The 12,579-nt window shown below is 42.0% G+C and overlaps 1 protein-coding gene across 2 annotated transcripts; it reads right to left on the bottom strand.

The window, feature by feature from the left end:
* Nucleotides 1-289: 289 nt before the first annotated feature.
* samd9l (sterile alpha motif domain containing 9 like) lies at nt 290-11,717 on the bottom strand. Of its 2 annotated transcripts, XM_078225795.1 has the most exons (4): nt 11,629-11,698; nt 9,061-9,153; nt 8,013-8,056; nt 290-7,264 (listed from the first exon to the last, which is right to left on the bottom strand). In XM_078225795.1, the coding sequence occupies exons 3-4, from the start codon at nt 8,014-8,016 to the stop codon at nt 2,595-2,597; spliced, it is 4,674 nt and encodes a 1,557-aa protein (XP_078081921.1). In that variant the 5' UTR covers nt 8,017-8,056; nt 9,061-9,153; nt 11,629-11,698; the 3' UTR covers nt 290-2,594. The 2 variants fall into 2 exon arrangements, with proteins under 2 accessions (XP_078081921.1, XP_078081920.1); XM_078225794.1 differs by lacking the exon at nt 9,061-9,153 and having other exon boundaries at nt 11,629-11,717.
* Nucleotides 11,718-12,579: the final 862 nt, after the last annotated feature.

The following is a 12,579-nucleotide window of genomic DNA, read 5'->3' as shown; positions in this document are numbered from 1 at the left end:
ACATCTAAAAGTCCAAAAAGATCAATAATAACATCAACATGTTGAAGGATGTGTTAATTATTCTGTTGTTGAATTATACTTAATCCACTTGTGTTTCTCGTTCTCCCTCCTCCTTCTCTTGCAATCCAGAAGATCACCATTGGTCAATCTGGTGGTACAATCCCAGTTAGTGTTATGACCGGACGGGAAGATTCCAGAATGGAATCATGGCTTCAAAGACCATAACTTTTATTTTTTTTATGAACCGTGGAGGAACAGAGTCACAGGACTACGGATTAGTTTTATCAAAAGAAACTTTTATTAACAATGAAAAAAAACTGTATTATGATCCTTTATTCTCCCCTTACCTTAACAATTACACATACATTTTAAGATTAATGAGGATTCAAAATACACCTTAAGCTACAATGGTCCCTCATTAACACACAATGTCCCTTTTAAGAAGACAAAATGACTGTGGCCAAATGCTCTGGACCCAAGTTAGTTTTTGTGGATTTCTCCTCAGAATTCTCCCAGATGATTGTCACATGAAAATTTCCAAACTCCATCCCCAAAAACACACTTTAAAATCTTCTCTCTTCATAATTCTTTCCCTTAGCGGTTTGCATTCCAAAATCCAGTCCAGGTGTTCCAAATGACAGTTTTAAACAAAGTTTCCATTCTGCTTTTAACAGTGAATCTAGTCCAGGATTTTAACCAACCCCTTTAGGATTTCTTTCTGCTGTACAAATTGTTCGCAGTGCTTTAACTCTTGATTCCCAGACTCTAATAAAATGGCATCAAATGTTTGATTTATCTCTGAAGTCTGCTGTCCCACTTTAAATCTGGTTACTGCAATTGCCTCTTTAACTCCGAACACTTAGTTTACTTTTCCTTGAATTCTTCCGAATACCTTGGTCTTTGTTCTCTTAGTCCTGTCATCTTAAGACATTCTTTCTGTCCCAATTCCCTGGTTATCTGGGCTGTAACTTGTTCCTTAAGAAGCCAGCATCTTTGCAATCTCCTTGTCCTATCCAGCTTCTTCTTTGGCAGAGTTGAGAGATGTTCACTCCCCAGTGTGCTGTCTCCAACCGCAATATATCCAGCTAAAACGAAAACTTAAAAGCTTTTCTACCATACAAGGCCTCAGGTTGCTAAGCAACAGGTACATGCGTATGCCTTTTATTTGTTCTTCATTCCGTGACCCTCACTAAGTACAATGGAATCACAGTTGGAATTGAAACCAAGCCCCACACATGCAAAACACCTTTGTCCAGCATCTCCTTGGAAAGACGGAGGATGAGGGGAGACTTAATAGAGGTGTATAAAATTATGAAAGGCATAGATAGGGTGAACGGTGGGAAGCTTTTCCCCGGGTCGGTGGTGACGTTCACGAGGGGTCATAGGTTCAAGGTGAAGGGGGGGAGGTTTAACACAGATATCAGAAGGACATATTTCACACAGAGGGTCGTGGGGGCCTGGAATGTGTTGCCGGGCAAGGTGGTGGAGGCGGACACACTGGGAACGTTTAAGACTTATCTAGACAGCTATATGAATGGAGTGGGAATGGAGGGATACAAAAGAGTGGTCTAGTTTGGACCAGGGAGCGGCGCGGGCTAATTGTTCCTTGTTTCTCGTTTCAAGGCTTCATTCTATGATCATCTTGCTGGTGCCAGTACAGAGCGAGACTGCGGATAGTTGGGAACCTGTCTCGGGGGCAGGGAATTCATATGGTGTTCGTGGAAGTGGAAATGACTAGGGTTGGGATGAATTTTCCGATCAGGGCCATTGTGATCTCCTGGACTCGTTTCGATCGCCTCAGGGGGTCGGAGAGGAATTTCCCAGATTTTTTTTCCCCATATTGGCCCTGGGGTTTTCACTCTGGGTTTTCGCCTCTCCCTGGAGATCACATGGTCTGGAATGGGGGGGTGGGGGTGAGTTAATAGGTTGTAATGAACAAAGCATCGTAGCTGTGAGGGACAGCTCGGTGGATAGGATATTGGTATGTAGATAGGCTGGAAAATTGGGCGGGGATCCTGGATTCAGGATTCAATCCTGGACCGGGGAGCGGCGCGGGCTTGAAGGGCCGAAGGGCCTGTTCCTGTGCTGTATTGTTCTTTGTTCTTTGAATCTAACTCTAGGTTTTACCCTTCCAGGCACAGGGACATTAAATTAAACCCACATAAAACTATACCTTATTTCTAATGTTTACCAATACAAATATAAATCCCTTAAAGCTACCCTTGTTTTCCTAATAGTAGATTATTTGAGGATGACATCAATTCCCACCCTCAATTCACCAACCAGAAAGCTATTTGAATAGAGCGGGAAAGTCTACAGCTGCAACCCAGACATTTATTTTGGACTATAATCTGAAACCATAGTCTCCCAGTGGATAACCATTTCGATTTTAAAACTTTCTCAACGTTATCACTTTAACTATTAATAGACAGAATTTTAAGCCAGAGACTATAATCTGCAGTTTAAGAAAATATGTTTACGTTTAAAAAGAAAATAAACAAATGCGTGATAAATATTCTAGTAAAAAAAAGCCCCAGCAGCGCCTGCCAGAGTAAGACAAGAAGCAAATATCTTGGGGAGTGGGCAATTTCAGTTTAGTGATTCACTTGGATATCACAAGCAAAAAGTCCAGCATATGTAAAGCCGAGGTAAAAGGTAACATTCTCATTGCCGTGAGGCATTGATGGGAAATGCAATGGTGAAATTCTGATCTTGTTCTGCTTCCAGTGACCACGTACAAATATTGCTCCATTTTCTGTCCAGCCTTTCACCCGCTTCAACTTTTGGGTGACCTTGGAGTTCTTCCATACTTCTCCTGTAAGCCACTTCAATCTTCTTTCAGTTAAGCGGTTAGCGGTTAGCTTTTCCAGGAAACTTTTATGAACAATTTTGTCAAACCCATGCCCATTTCCCAAGAAAACATGTGTATAGATTTGTTTCTTTCTGGGAGGCAAGTTCTTCATTTTGTCGTCATGCAGTCTTTTCATTGTTTCAAGTGCTGTATTTAAGATTCTACCTTTGGTTTCATTGGGTTCCTGATCATCAGGCCAATAGAACAGAGTAAGCAAAAAACAGGCACTTGGACTGTAGTAGTTATTTTTCCAAAACTGCTGACTAAGTTCCCTCAGCTTCTGATATGTTAGCAACTTTGAAGACCTTGGTGCTACGCAAGCTAACGCAATGTGACTCAGTGTGAAGTTGACAAGATCATCGAGATCTAGTCTCTCTTTCTGATGGTCTTCAGGATACAGGGAGATTATTTTCTCTAGTTTTTCTGCAACTCGGTCAGTCTTTTGGTCAGACAACAGAGAAAAAATTGATGTGATGTTTCCTCCGCCATATTGGTAAATTCGTAGCCGTCTTACCAGTGGGGATAAATAATCATTGGAACTCTGTTTGAAGTTTTGCTCTTGCTGTTCTGAAAGAGTGAAATAGCGTGCATATATTTTTGCTTTCTTTATTAGCCATTTCCTAGGATTGTGTGCAGGGTCCTCTGTGCTACTGGTTTCATCTTCGTTATCTACATGTTTGTTGGTCTGAAAATAGCTTGAATCTTCAGATATCCATTCAAGTGCCTCATGTATTCCCTTTTGAAGGCCTTTCAATTTACCATGGAAGTTTTTCCAAGGTTCTTTAATTTCTTCAGGAATATCTTTACCCAGAAGATACTCTACCAGTTTTGTGTAGCTGCCATCTTTATCTTTTTCAAAGATGTCCAGTAGTGAAAGAAGCTGCAATAGATGACATCCAACCTCAACTTCACCAACAAAACCAGAGTTATTCATAGAATCTGCCTCTTTCTGTGCTGCCATCTGAGCAGCCCTGAAACAATCAATCGCCTTTAGAGCTATTCTTATTGCTTCTGTGAGTTTGTCACAAGTAACCTCCTCAGTTTGCCAGTGCGTTAGATCAAACAGTACATTAAGCTTTTTTCTGTACACTTGTCCTTCTGTATCCAAAATGAAAGAATTACGCGGCAGCTGATGCTTTGCATCTTCAGCCCACTTTATAGCATCAACAAAATGTTTGTCCATGTAATGCAGTCGTGCAAGCTGCTGTGCAAAGTATGGATCTTTCCCAAAGTATTCATAAGCTGCTACCAAAACTTCCACTGCTTTTTCTGGAGCTTTCTCCACATTGCGAATATCTTCAATAAGAGGAGAGAAAATGGTATCTGTACTGTCACCCTTGCTCCTTTTGTGACGTCGTATGAACAAGTCTCTAACGAACTTAAAGAACTCATCACGAGCAAACCTGTGTTTGAGAAATGCCTTCTCCTGAAGAAGATCCTTTGCAATTTGACTCTGAGGCTGATCTGACAACTGATGCAGTATTTCCTTCGCAACAAGAGGGTGCACAATTCGGACCGACCTAATCTCCGTGGTGCAGTCTCTGAAGTGTATGAACAAAAGGTGTGCCTGGTCATTCAAGGAGTTTATAAAGCTCTGCTGGCGCAAATGATCTATTTGAATACCAAGACTCAAAAATGCTTCACAATGAGACAGTGAAATGCTTGAATTCTCCACATAATGATTCAGCAAAGCAACATACTTTATCAGTTGAGTGACAGGTTTAGAGTAGTCAATGCCTTCTAGTAAATTTTTCACAAAGTCCCGGATGTACTGTTCTGGAAACTCTTCACTCATTAGAACGAATGTCAATATAAACTCTGGTTTAAAACATTCCTCAAGTCTTTTACGCTTGTGAGAAAACACTATCTTTTCGTCCTTTGTTAATTTGTGGCTAACAGCTACAGCTTCCAGTGGGATCTTTTTACACAGTTTTTCAGGATTATTGCATCTCCTGCAATTCAGAAGTATGAAAACTGTCCTCACAACATTGACTGCTTTACTGCCAATTGCAACTATTAATTCATGTTTAATGTCATCAAAGTAATCTTCATCAGCATCCTCAACAAGTAGTAATACTGGTAAGCACTGCTGAATATCATTTTCTTCATATCCAAGCAGCTGGATGGCGTGTTCACAGATTTTCCCAACAGCACATGATGGCTTAACAATCGCACACCGCAGGTCCTTTCGAGAATTCCACAAAACTTGTCGTGCTATGGTGCTTCCTCCACTGCCTGGATGATGAAATACATGGACTGTGGCAACTAACTGCTTCCCTGATGAACCCTTTAGTATGCCATCAATAATTTTAACAACTTCCTTGTAGGCATCTCGTTGTATTACTGCTTCACAATATCCTCTCTCTGCTAAGAGGAAATTCAGCCACCTGACTTTACCACCCCGATAAAATTCTCTCTCGACTTTGGTGAATTGCTCTGGATCTTCATAGTTAATTTCATCTTCACACTGATTGACACTCAGTATTTCCAATGTGAACATTCTTTCTTCATCCGCAGTTTTGAGTAAACACAGACCTCTCGTTGACACTGGTAAGTGCCTGTCATGATCAGTTAATGATGGGAGCATAGTTTGGATTGTGTCATTTACATGGTTTAGTTTCATCCCAACAATACTCATCTCGTCAATAGTTTCAACGCTGCATGAAGGCTGTGCAAGATTGGCCCATTTCTGATAGTTGTCTTCACACTCTGCAATACAAACAATGTCATTTCTGCCATTCATTTCTGCATAGAATTCATGGAACGTGTCCACCAGAGGCTGTTCCACTGGTGACAAAAGGAGGAAAAGTACAACAAAGGAACCGGCTGGTAGAATTTCATTGCAGATCAAGGAGACAGACCTCTTCAGGTATTTTTTTTTGCTCTTCACCCATGTACTCACATCACATGGTCTTTCATCACCACCATAATCATTGCAGCCATTGCAGAATATCCAACTGGCTTGATCGAATAAACACAAACGTTTCCTGAAGTCACTCATGCTCTCTCTGTCCTCATATTTGTAATTTTGTAAGAAGTGAACATTGGCTGTGTGATATTTTACGTACTGCTCAAAGAAGTCACTGGTCTTAGAATCAGGATCAAAGTCAAACACACAAAAGATTTTCAAATGCATCAGGAAATTTAATTTCTGTAAATCTTCTGGTTTACATTTGTTGATGACAATAACATACCATTGGCTGTTATCCATGCTCTTCATCCCGCCAGTTAGAAGGACTGAGAGTTTTCTTCCTAGATCCTCACAGACTCTGTTGCTTGGCACCTCTGAGTTTTCAGCTGCTTCCCTTCTTGTGTCTCTCTCATGCATACCCGAAATAAATTCATCCTGCTCTTCCTCACAAACAGGTTCAGTTTTTGCTCCACTTCTTTTGTAGATGGTTAATTTCTCATATTCTACTTTATTTTTCTTCTCACTAAAATTTGGAAGACGAATTCTATAAATTTTGTTTTTCACAGTCCTTATTGATGAGTTTACATCAACCTCGATAACAAATCTTCCTTCAGTTCCATCTCTGCTGATCACTTCCACAAATACAGGTGGCCAAATGCAAAGTCTTGCATCCTCATCATGTCTTGGGAAGCATTTATGAATGTAATCCAATGCATCAACATAAATGCTGCAATCTGTGACAGGTAAGCCTATTATTTCACCATGTGCGTGCCCAGAACTACTGTTACTATCCTCAACTCCAAAATGGATTGTACCATTAGTTCGAACATTCATGCATCCAGAGGCAAATTTGATAACTTCATGAGCAAATTTTGCTTGGAGTCGTTGTCTGTTCAACGTTGCGGCAATGGCAAGAGATTTGTATTCATGACAGGGGCAAATTAAATTTAGCACCCCAGTTTCTGGTGGAAGAACTTGGTTTCTTACATATTTAAAGTTAATATCATTCTTTTCAAATGGGCGAGGTTTGCATCGTATCTGAGGACTGTTTACATTCATATTTCCTTCAGTTATACTCGTGTGTTGTGAGTCAGCAGATCTGGCCAGAGTTTCTGACGCTGACACAGTAACCTGAACCTGGCTTTTCAATTTCCCTTTGCTTGGCAGAGTTTCTGTCTGTCGTGTTTGACTGGGAGCGCCTTTCTGACTATCTTGTGTTAAACAGACATTTTCTTGATCTCTTACTTCACTTGTGCTGCAATGGGACAATTCTAAACTCTGACTCTTCAATAACTCATCCCTTTTCTTCAAAATCAGTAGTATCTGACCTTTTGGTACATGCAGGTCTTTAAGTTCATCTTTGTTTATCACCTGCAGCAGAGCACCTGTGACTTGCTCTTCATACAATGTCTGTACGTGTTCAGCTTTTACCCGAATATATTGTAACCAGGTTCGTACATGGTTTTCATCCCAATCTTCCAGTCGTCGTTTTAATAATTCTTCTGCAAACAATTGAAACCAAAAATACTTTAAGTGAACATATGAAATTCAGGCTTTCAAACCACCAACAATACTCAGACTATACAACTTGTAAAAGTACAACTGTTTGAAGAGAAGTTTATTTATTAGTATCACAAGTCGGCTTACATTAACACTGCAATGAAGTTATTGTGAAAATCCCCTAGTCGCCACACCCCGGTGTCTGTTCGGGTTACACTGAGGGAGAATTTAGCACGGCCAATGCACCTAACCAACACGTCTTTCGGATTGTGGGAGTGAACTGGAGCACCCGGGGGAAACCCACGCAGACACGGGTAGAACGTGCAGACTCTACACAGACAGTGACCCGAGGCCGGTTAGCTCAGTTGGCTAGAGGGCGATGCAGAATGACATCAAAGAGGTGGGTTCAATCCCCATACTGTCTGTAATGGAGGCCCTGCCTCTTTTCCTTGTTCCATGCTTGCTGAGTGGTGCATTGCAAGCTATGAGTAGCCAGTCTCTCCTGAATGCAGGGAATACCTATGGTTATTTGAGACTATGGCTAGGAACTGTTATTTAACAAAGCAATTATTTGGCACAGATGAGAGTACGGCCATTCAGCCCATCAAGCTAGCTCCACCATTCAAATAGATCAGAGCGAATCATCTATCCCCATGCCAGTTTTCCCCACTACCACTGTCTTGAACATGGTCAATGATTGCCCCTCCACAAGCTTCTGGGATAGAGAATTCTAAAGATTGCAACACCTACCCATTATGATTCTGGAGATGTGTTGTAGAAATCACATGCTGTCTCTGTGAAAAGAATTTGCACAAATTAGTCAACATATTAATGTAACAAAGAGCAGCAACATTTCTGTGTTTGCAATTCAGTCTCGGGGAAGGCGACGGCCTAGTGGTATTATCGCGAGATTATTAATCCAGAAACTCAGCTAATGCTCTGGGGACCCGGGTTCGAATCCCGCCACGGCAGATGATGGGATTTGAGTTCATTAAAAAATATCTGGAATTAAGAATCTACTGATGACCATGAAAACATTGTTGATTGTTGGAAAAACCCATCTGGTTTCAACTGGTCCTTTACCTGGTCTGGCCAACATGCAACTCCAGAGCCACAGCAATGTGGTTGACTCTCAATTGCCCTCTGAAATGGCATACCAAGCCACTCAGATAGAGGAGCAATATTCAGGAAAATTACAGAAAGCTGCAGGAGTACAAAATCCTAATATAAATTATAGTTACAGTATAAAGAAAAAGAGGAGGGATTCTTGACGTATACAAAAAAACTTTCTTGATCAACCTGTTTGCAGCCAATGATTAAGGATAGCAATTCTGAATCTTGTCATCCGGAATGAAGTAGAGCGTATTTGGGGAATAGTGATCATATTACCAGGTTTAGAATGGTTAGGCAAACACACAAGGAACATTCATGTGTAAAAATACTTGAAGAAGGATAACTATAGCGAGTTGAGAAGGATCTGGGCTAGATGGATTGAAATTAAAAATCGGTGGGGAAATAGTATATTGAGATGGTTCAGATGCAGAATAGACACTTTCCCATGAGAGAGAGAAAGGAGGTACATGCTAAACTAGAGCTCTCTGGATGAGGTATGGAATTAAAATGGAAAGAATAAGGAGGGTAATGACAAATGTAGGGTATATTTTACATCAGAACACCAATATGAATATATAAATAGAGGAAATCTTAAAAAAGGAACATTATGGGAATGAGTGATACACATTAGAGCAAGTATTATAGAAAAATAGAGCACAGAAGGAGGCTATTAAGCCCTTCATACCTTAGTCTTTGAAACAGCTATCCAATTAGCTACATTTCCTCACTCTCTCCCCATATAGTCCTGCAATTCTTCCCTATTCAAGTCTAAATAGTGCTAAGAAAGAGTACAAGATAGATCAGCAACTGACATAAAAATAAACCCAAAAATATTTTCATTTGTTAAGGGGGTGTGGGCATTGCTGGCTGGGCCAGCATTTCTTGCCCAATACTAACTGCCCTTCGGAAGGCGGCCTTCCCGAACCGCTGCATTCCCAGTGGTGTAGGTACACCCAAAGTGCTGTTAGGGAGGGAGTTCCAGGATTTTGACCCAGCGGCAGTGAAGGAATGGCGATATATTTCCAATCAGGCTGGTAAAGTAGGAGAAACCAATTCCAGTGCCAGGGCTGTCACTACCCAAAGGGAGTAAGAAGTTTAACAACACCAGGTTAAAGTCCAACAGGTTTATTTGGTAGCAAAAGCCACACAAGCTTTTATTTGCTACCAAATAAACCTGTTGGACTTTAACCTGGTGTTGTTAAACTTCTTACTGTGTTTACCCCAGTCCAACGCCGGCATCTCCACATCATGACTACCCAAAGGGCACAGATTAGTGATTGTTAAAAGAACCAGAGGTGACTTTTTTTTTTACACAACCAGTTGTTGCGATGTGGATTGTAGTGGCTGAAAGCACAGTGAAAGCAAATTCAATAGCAACATTCAAAAAGAAATTGGATGCATTTTGCAAAGTTAAGAAGGATGATAGGGAAAGAATAGGGCAGTGGGGAGAAATTGGAAAACGCACAGGCACGAAAGCCAAAAAGACGTTCGTTATTCAGTATTCTATGATACTGTGTCTCTATGAAATAAGCTTGCACTGTTGCCATCCAGTACTCTCCCATAGTGCCATCCAGGTGATTGCCATGGGAACCAGAAACATTCATGTTTCTTCAATAAGGAGTCATCTTGAAGGACAGATAAAGGCTCACTGATGAGGTATTGTCTCATTCTTTCTTCCTCGCAATCCAGTCTTGATGTCATTTTTGCTATTCTCTGGTTTACCTTTTTTCATGATGTGGAGATGCCGGCGTTGGACTGGGGTGAACACAGTAAGAGTTTTAACAACACCAGGTTAAAGTCCAACAGGTTTATTTGGTAGCAAATACCATTAGCTTTCGGAGCGCTGCTCCTTCATCCTCCTGACGAAGGAGCAGCGCTCCGAAAGCTAATGGTATTTGCTACCAAATAAACCTGTTGGAATTTAACCTGGTGTTGTTAAAACTCTTACTGTGTTTACCTTTTTTCTCCAGGTAGGTTCACCCTTGGCAATGCCCAGCTCAACACCCAATCATCGACGCCTTCCCTATCTCCCCCACTCCTCACTTTCCATATTCATTCCCAAACTCTCCCCTCACCCCACCCACCCAATTCTCCTTCTTCCACCTGCCAACACCACTCCTTCCCATCCATCTCCCACAACTTCTCCACATCTAACAACCCAACCTTCCTTCCCATCAATCCCAACCTCTGGAGAGAGCAGTGGGGTTGAATAAAGGTCACCCCAATCTAACCATCTCATCTCTCTTCATTTACTCTCCCTTTCTCTAGCCCAACCCAACCCCCACTATAACTCTCTCCTCCTGATTCCTTCCAGATTTGCCACACGACTTTCATTTTCACCTCCTCTTTCTCCCTTCCTCCTTTTTTAACCAATTCACATCTCATCTTCCATCTCCCCTTCCCATTGCCCATCACTCTCTCCTTGACTCCACTCTACCTTGTAATGATCCCATTTCATCACTAATCTCCTCCCATTTCCAACTCCCACCTTCTTCCTGTCACACACACTCTAACTCTATAAATCAAGCCCTAATCTACCTGCTCTTCATTTCCCCACCAATTCCTCCTCCTTGTCCATTGCCCCTTCCTTCTTGATGTTCTCCATCTAATTTATCTTAATTGTCCACTTCATCTCCTCCCTTCTACAGCCCCGACCCAGATTTAAACCATTCCCGGCACTCTCTCTCCTCCCCATCTCTCCATTAATCCGCAGATCCCACTCATTTATTAACATCCTCTCCAATCGCTACCCTTTCTCTGGCCCCATCCCTATCGATCTGCCTCTTTTTCTCAGCTACATCTAGCCCTTCTCCTCTCCCCTTCGGCACAACTGCCCTGAGATTCCTTCATCTCTCCTTCAATCCTTTGTTCAACTCCCCCTCTCCTTGCCTCTCCAGCAAATGCAATTCAAAGGAACCCGGATCCCCGACAGCGACACCCGTGACAATGGAGCTTAGTTCCAGCAGCCACACCTTTTAATGCTTCAGTACATAACCCGATTCCATTTATGAAAATGCCAATTTCGCGAAGTGTGAGATTTTTAAAGAAAATAAATTTACTGCTAATTTCCGCACACTTTAAAGTGGGAGAAATAATTGAGTCTGAGACCAAAGGGTGGGGAACAGAGAATTCAACCAACAGGCGAGGCCTCGATAATACCCAGAGACATGGTCAAACTTAGCAAAATCTTTCCTCATTGAACTAATGACCAATACAATTGTACAGATAGTTCAAATAACAGTATTTTCAGTACCTTTAAAGCCGGAAATTAAACGCTGTTCGTCCCAGGCGCAGCTTCCAACCAAAGAAAAACTTGAAACTGAAACTAATTTAGAGGAAGTGAAAGTACCTACAGATATGACAAACTATCACATTATTGGCATTTTACCAGAAATCTCCGCTGTTCAACAACACCATCAGGTTCAGGGCCAGGGTAGGAGAGGTTTAAGTGATAGGTTCACTTAAAGTTTGGGAATAGCCTGACTTTAAAATGATGGACATTGGGAATGAGTGATATGCTCTAGCTCAGGGATAACTGTGGAAGGGGGGAGTGGGAAGGGATCAGCCGACTGGCATTTTTAGTATTTAAAATTAATTTGTGGGCACTGCTGGCTAAACCAGTATTTATTGCCCATCCATAATTGCCCTTGAAAAGGTGGTGGTGAACTACCTTTTCGAACCACTGCAGTCTCCGAGATGTAGGTGTATCCACAGTGCTTTAGGGAGGGAAAAATCTGCAGCTACTGGAAATCAGGATGCAATTTAACTGGAAACCGGAGAGAAAAAATGGGCAGTACGGTGGTTAGCACTGCTGTCTCACAGTGCCAGGGACCTGGGTTACCGTGTGGAGTTTGCACGTTCTCCCCGTGTCTGTGTGGGTTTCCTCCGGGAGCTCAGGTTTCCTCCCACACTCCAAAGATGTGCAGGTTAGGTGGATTGGCTATGCTAAATTGCCCCTTAGTGTCCCGAGATGTGTTGGTTAGATGGACTAGCCATGAGGAACTTGTGGGGTTACGGGGATAGAGTGGGGGTGAGGGCCTGGGTAACGTACGCTATCAGGGAGTCAGTGCAGACTCAATGGGCCAATTGTCTCGTCTGCACTGTCGGGATTCTATGATTAAAATCATGAACAGTGGGATTTTCTACAAATGTCACATCCTGCCAAAGCGTTTGTTTAAAATGTGCCTGATCATCCAGTCAGCTA

The sequence above is a fragment of the Mustelus asterias genome, chromosome 12 (genome assembly GCF_964213995.1).
Source record: "Mustelus asterias chromosome 12, sMusAst1.hap1.1, whole genome shotgun sequence".
Lineage (NCBI taxonomy): Eukaryota > Metazoa > Chordata > Chondrichthyes > Carcharhiniformes > Triakidae > Mustelus > Mustelus asterias.
The sequence above is the reverse complement of the archived record's forward strand: the minus strand, read 5'-3'. Positions and strand labels throughout refer to the sequence as shown.